Source organism: Austrofundulus limnaeus, unplaced genomic scaffold (genome assembly GCF_001266775.1).
Source record: "Austrofundulus limnaeus strain Quisiro unplaced genomic scaffold, Austrofundulus_limnaeus-1.0 Scaffold110, whole genome shotgun sequence".
NCBI classification, from domain to species: domain Eukaryota; kingdom Metazoa; phylum Chordata; class Actinopteri; order Cyprinodontiformes; family Rivulidae; genus Austrofundulus; species Austrofundulus limnaeus.
Genome location: NW_013952512.1, coordinates 95,344 through 101,976, shown reverse-complemented (window position 1 = coordinate 101,976; position 6,633 = coordinate 95,344). Strand labels below are relative to the sequence as shown.

The window sequence follows — 6,633 nt, the reverse complement described above, 5'->3', positions numbered from 1 at the left end:
GTCCAGAAGACCTATACAATTTTTTTCTTTTTGATTTTTTACCTGGATTACTGAGATGCATCAGGACATTTTAGATATTTAGCTGGAGTAAATTCATTCAAACAAACAAATACTCCTTCATCTTTAGCAGTGGGTTCATTAGTGTTTAGCCAGCGGACACCTCACTTAAAGAAGGTCAAACTGAGCTTAAGCGAGCCTTGATTAATGTCCCAGTGTGTTGTAGGGTCAACATTAGAATAAAACCACAGTCTTGGTTTGTATCCAGGGTTAGACGGGTTGAATAAATGTCTGTTGTAATGTCTGGCTCTTGGAGAGTTTAGTATTTTCTGAGGTGGTTGTTTTTGTTTGACGTGACAGAGAGAAGTCGTGTCAGACTCCAGCACAGCCACGGTGTCGGGGCTGGAAGCAGGACTGGGTTACTGCTTCATGGTGGCAGCTTTCATCCCCAAACGACCCAAACCCCGGCAGCATGGAGCCTGGAGCCAACAGCAGTGCAGCCAGGCAGACACACACATCCTGCAAGGTACACACACGCTTCCTGTATACAACACACAACTATACTGTGGTACACAACAATACTAATCAGCTGGATTCTGAATAAACTCAAAAGATCTTCTACAAAAACCTGTTGATCCTTCAGCAGGTAACTTAATTAGTTCAGTTCCAGGGGACTAAAAGAACCAAATCCACTTTATTTATTTATATGTTTTTTTGTTTGGTGCATGAAGGTAACAGTAGGAGCTGAAATCATCACCAAACTCGAGTTCACAATAATAGTAATTAAAAAAGGAGATTGAAACTGCTTCATGAATGTCTCCATTTAATCACCAGCATGAAATATATATATATATATATATATATATCACTCATAAAGGGAGAAGTAACCATGCTAAGTTAATAATTTAAAGCACAATGATTACAACGCTTGGACATCGTGTTTGTCTGTCTGGTTTGAATTTTGGCTTGTGAACACTTGATCAGGTTTGTTAGGAGGCAGAATACTCGTCTCTTGTTTTCACATTAAGCATGATAATTTTTTTATTCAAGTTAAATTAAGTTATTTCTATGCAATGTTTGGACTGATGGCAGCATAAAGCATTAATAATGTGTAGATTCCACGTGTACACAGTGAAATGACAAGTGTAGCTCAGAGTAATATGGCGACCACAAATCTCATCTAGTGATGTCGGAGGCCAGAGATTTAGAGTTTCAGTTTTATAGTTTTCTACCAGATTTCTATAAATTCAGTCTCTGTATTCATGTGGCTCCAGAAAACCCTGTAGTTCAACTGGTCAGCTGGTAAACTGGATCAGTGCTGCCCTCTGCTGGACAAGAGTTGTGTTCATCCATCCATCCATCCATCCATCCATCCATCCACCAACATCCATCCATCCATCCATCCATCCATTCATCCATCCATCCATCCATCCATCCATTCATCCATCCATTCATCCATCCATCCATCCATCCATCCATCCATCAACATCCATCCATCCATCCATCCATCCATGAAAAACATCCATCCATCTATAAAAAACATCCATCCATCCATCCATCCATCCATCCATCCTTCCATCCATAAAAAACATCCATCCATCTATAAAAAACATCCATCCATCCATCCATCCATCCATGAAAAAAACATCCATCCATCCATCCATCCATCCATCCTCCAACATCCATCCATCCATCCATCCATCCATCCATCATCCATCCATGAAAAAACATCCATCCATCATCCATCCATCCATCCATCATCCATCATTCCATCCATCCATGAAAAAACATCCATCCATCATCCATCCATCCATCCATCATCCATTCTTCCATCCATCCATAAAAAACATCCATCCATCCATCCATCCATCCATCCATCATCCATTCACCAACATTTATCCATCCATCCACCAACATCCATCCATCCATCCATTATCCATCCATCCACCAACATCCATCCATCCATCCATCCACCAACACCCATCCATCCATCCATCCACCAACATCCACCCATCCATCCATCCGTCCATCCATCCACCAACATCCATCCATCCATCCATCCATGAAAAAACATCCATCCAGCATCCATCCATCCATCCATCCATCCATCCATCCATCCATCAGCCATCCTTCCATCCATCCATAAAAACATCCATCCATCAACATCCATCCATCCATCCATCCATCCATCCATCCATCCATCCATCCATCCATCATCTGTCCATCCAGTCAGTGTGCAGGAGACAGGGTACACTGGACAGAGCCAGCCACATAGAAACAAAAACTCTCACACCTAGGAACAGTTTAGCATTACCATTGAACCCAACATGCCTGTTTTGATCTGTGGGAGAAAACCCACATGTGCACAGAATGTAATCTCCACACAGAAAGGTTCCAGACAGAGCTGAGATCTCCTTACTGGGAGGAGACAGATCTGCCAGCTGAGTTGTGTTCAAGCAACAATAAAACATTAATTATTAAAAAACACGATTAATTTTTTTAAATCAAAATCTAATTAAATTTTTTAAACAACATCCTTGGTGTTCGTATTGTCCTTACCTCTGACTCTCTCCGTCTTTCAGAGTTAAGTTTTGGCGCTTGGGTCGGGATTGTCTTGACCCTGCTGGTAGTATTCGTCATCATCATCACAGTGAGTGTCATCTACTGCCGAAGACGCAACAAAAGAAACACATCGCGCCACACATCTTCATCACCCATTTAGGACCCTTTATGATCTGATTTATTTTTGATCCTTCACATCAGCTGGTCTCCTTGGTTTTCTGTTTCTTTATTTTTCTAAGGAAACAAAAAATATTGTTTGCAGCTCCTAACCTGTGGAACCACCTGTGTATACAGACGAGTCAGGTTTCAACTCCAGTTGAAAAAGTATTCACCTCCTCAAACCTTTCCACATTTTGTCTTGTTACAGTTAGAAACTTAAAGTATTTTGCGGTGATTTTACGAGGTAAACACAAAGTAACACATACTGTGCAGCATCAGGCTGTGCTTCAGAGAGGATGGGAACGTGATGGAGTAAACAACAGAAGAAACCCGTTAGAGGTCATCAAAGGCTGGGTCAGAGGTTTATCTCATTCATTCATTCATTCATTCATTTTATTTATCATGTAAATGGTACTGCATATAATACACATCTCAGAACAACCACAGAAACAATGGAACTAGTTACAGTGTTTCAAAGTTCAGACCTAAATTTAAAAGAAAATCTGTGACAAGAGTTGAAATGTGCTGTTCACAGGTGTTCATCCTGTGTGAGTGAGCTGCAGCCGTTTTACAAAGAAGAATGAGCAAAGAGTTCAAACTTCAGATGTGGGCAGGTGTTAGAAACAAGCAGGGGTTCTGCAGAGCAGCAACTGTAAAATAAAAAGCTTATCTGAGGAAATGTGTAGAAGCAGTGAAGACGACTTGTCAGAGTTTTGGAGGAAAATGTTGTCCCACTCTTTTATCTGTCCAGCAGTCCTGGGTCTTTTTTTTTTTCATCACAGAACAGTTTTTTTAATTGTAAATGAGCTCTGAGATGGAGGTGGTTCTGAACAGTCATGTTTCAAAAACACAGTGAATCTGAATCTGGTGCTGAAGATGTTTTACTTTTCATTTAAGAAGTTGTTCACGAGCCTCTTACCTGTGGGGAAACGAAGCTGTGCGTTCTTATACCACTGACTTTTACAGCCTTTTATTGAGCTGCTCCCACTTTTTGTGATGTTGCTGCCATAAATGTCAAAATTAGCTTTTTTTGTTTTGTTTTACAGAAAAGAAATTAAACATTTGATATGTTTACTATATTGCACTGTAAATAAAATATAGGTTATTAATCTTTTGAGTTCTTTTATTTACATTTTGACATTTTTTTAAGAATTGCTGTTGCACTTTGAAGTTTGTGGCTGTAATGTTACAAAATGTGGAAATGTTTTATAAATATCATCTTAAAATATATTTGTACTCATTTTTTTGTTTCATTATGAATGTTTACAATTTTTAATGTACAGCACTGTTATTAAAAATGTCTTATGAATAAATTAAACTTGTAAATGTTCTTGTTTACAGTGTGATATAGTCATTATTTTAGGGCCATGCTCACCTTGGTATTCTATTTTACTGCCATTCAAGTTGGAATTTAACTGGATTCTTTTATTTGAAATTCAGTAATGCACTTATACCAATCATGTCTGTTCAGGTCAGTAAATCATGGTCCATCATTCTTCATGTTTGAACAGCTCCAGCTCTTTTTTTCTTCTGGATCCCTGATTAACGCCCTCCTCACCTGCTCTCGTGTTGCGGACCACCCTCTCCTGGCAGGTTTGCAGCGCCATCGTCTTGCAAATGCAAATGAGCTGTGCAGAGATACTGATCCTAAACTCTAATGGTCAAATTTCTGTAACTGATCACATAATGCAGCTGTAAACAAAGACGAGGATATGTTTGCTGTTTGTTAAACACTATTTTTACACAAACGGATCAGTCTTGCATTAAGATCGAAATAAAAACATTGAATTATGTAGAAATTGTGTTGGAACAATGAAATTTGAATCAAAAACTTTTAAAAATCGCTTATTTTTGACAGTTTTTATAGCTGTAAGCATGTTTTGGGTTTAATACCATTTTCCGTCAGCAGGGGGCAGCACCTCACAAAAGAGACGAGTTTTTTTTTTTTTTTTTGGTTTTGTTTTTGGTCAGGGAGCATTTCCGGTTCTGACCAGAGCAGAGTCTGACCACAAACACCAGAGCCTGGGTTCATGTCTGTAAAACCAACCTGTCTACAGAAGGAACGGTAAGTATTGCTCTCTGCGGTTTTACAGACATGCTTGTTGTGTTAGACATAAGACGAGATGTAACAGGAAATAAAAACTGATAATAAGCTTCAGTTAGCTGTAAGGAACAAGTTCTGACCGGGTTTCTGACCCCGGGGTCCACTTCTATTCTTTTTCTCGCTTCTTGTTAGGCCTCCGAATCGCGAGGATGTTTTGGAATGCGAGATAAATGGCTGCTTGTCCATCGCCTCGCATCCAGTTATGTTAGACACCACTTCGGTACACAATCATAATAATTAATAATAATAGGTGGTTCTGAAATGACGTAACGAGTTTCAGATCACGTGACCGAGTCCATCTTGGTGGGCACGAAAAGCCGAAGTGGGGTGTAGACGTGGTAGTTCGTTTCTTTGTTTGTTTTCTAGCAATCATGGTCCAAGTTTGCGTTATTGTCGGCTGCAACAACGGTGCCGGTCGTGGGGCCGTGAAACGGTCCATTTTTTTTTAATCCCGAAGGTCGTAAAACACCAAGGAGAAGCAGCTGAAGAACTGTCAGCAAAGCGACGCGACTTGTGGCTGGCGAGAATTAATCGCAAAGATTTCATCCCATCCAAAGACGCCAGAGTTTGTTCCGACCACTTCAAATCTGGTGAGTGACAGCAGAGTAAAACAGTAATAATAACAAAATAAACAGTCAAAGTCAGCTGAACACTGTGCAGTCCACCCCTGTGAATGTGCATTCTCGAAGTCGGCGTGATGGCATTATTTAGTCACGTGATTTCAACCTCCCATTTTTTTTATGGGGGAAAACTGCAGCTGAAGGGAGCAGGAAACACGATAATCCTGTGGGAAAAACACCGCTGTACATCTTTCTCTTAAACAGAAAAAAATATAACCCCCCAGACCTCATTTTTGACTGAGGCTCAAAGTTATCTGACAAGAAGTAAAAAATCTACAGGAAGAAGAAAATAAAAAGAGGCGAAATTTGAATGGAGATTGGTGGCAATGAAGAGCCGGTGAGAGCAGGACTTTATTAATTAGATCTGTGACTTTAACATGTTTGGATTTTATAGTTAGTGTGTAGCTTTGAGTGTTTGCTCTTCATTTTAGCCAATTTTACTGTGTTTTAAATTAAAACAACAAGGCAATTATTTTTAAACAAGAAGCTCGGCGGTCTGCAGAGGCAGAATGACACGTGTCATTTCTCTCCCCACACTCTTGCAGTTAGAAATTATATATATATTTTTTAATCTCTGGATGTTTTTTTTATGTGAGAAGTGCAGTCCTACAGCAACTTTTCACCATTTTTCCATTTTCCACATACAGGAACTCATCCTATTTCCCCCCAAACCAATATGTCAGCCTCCGTCTACAACATGGTCACGTGACAAAGTAGCCGGCTGTTCGACTTTGAGAATGTAGACTTTGTCAAGTTATAAACGGCAGAAGCTCAGGGCAGGTTTTGACATTGTCAAATGTGTGTCTGTATTTTACAGGTAAATCTGCTGCCCTTTTTGATCACTCAAATCCTGACTGGGCTCCTTCTCTTAACCTGGGCTATGACACGTCTGCAGATTCAGCCAGAGAAAATTCATCAAAAAGGTTGAGGTAGGGCTGGGCGATATGGCCTAAAAAAACTATTTTTTCATCCCAAATTAGATTTTCGATTTTAATCAATTTTTATCGTTCCTTTGCTTTCTTAAACACAAATTACAGAAAATATTTTTAAACTCTTTTATTTGAACCATCCCTTAATTGACCTTAATCCCAGTTGACCTTAATTCAAAGTGCAATTAAATACAAGCTATACACTCACCGGCCACTTTATTAGGTACACCACGCTAGTAACGGGTTGGACCCCCTTTTGCCT

General features: G+C 39.7%; 3 protein-coding genes across 4 annotated transcripts in view; all 3 read left to right on the top strand.

The window, feature by feature from the left end:
* Positions 1–4,064, top strand: part of LOC106521511 (tissue factor) — a gene marked incomplete in the record, with an annotated part of 22,305 nt that extends 18,241 nt beyond the window's left edge. The window contains 2 exon segments of the mRNA XM_014014108.1: positions 358–523; positions 2,580–4,064. Of these exon segments, the coding sequence (XP_013869562.1) occupies positions 358–523; positions 2,580–2,719 (306 nt within the window).
* A 595-nt stretch (positions 4,065–4,659) lies between these two features.
* The window catches only part of LOC106521510 (uncharacterized), a 17,494-nt gene continuing 15,520 nt past the window's right edge, over positions 4,660–6,633 (top strand). For both annotated transcript variants that reach the window (XM_014014105.1, XM_014014104.1), the window contains exon 1: positions 4,660–4,783. The gene's annotated coding sequence lies outside the window, so the exon portion shown is untranslated. The remainder of the gene's footprint in view (positions 4,784–6,633) is intronic.
* The window catches only part of LOC106521487 (uncharacterized), a 5,917-nt gene continuing 4,032 nt past the window's right edge, over positions 4,749–6,633 (top strand). The window contains exons 1-3 of the mRNA XM_014014072.1: positions 4,749–4,783; positions 5,117–5,412; positions 6,260–6,371. Coding sequence (XP_013869526.1) covers positions 4,749–4,783; positions 5,117–5,412; positions 6,260–6,371 — 443 coding nt within the window. The remainder of the gene's footprint in view (positions 4,784–5,116; positions 5,413–6,259; positions 6,372–6,633) is intronic.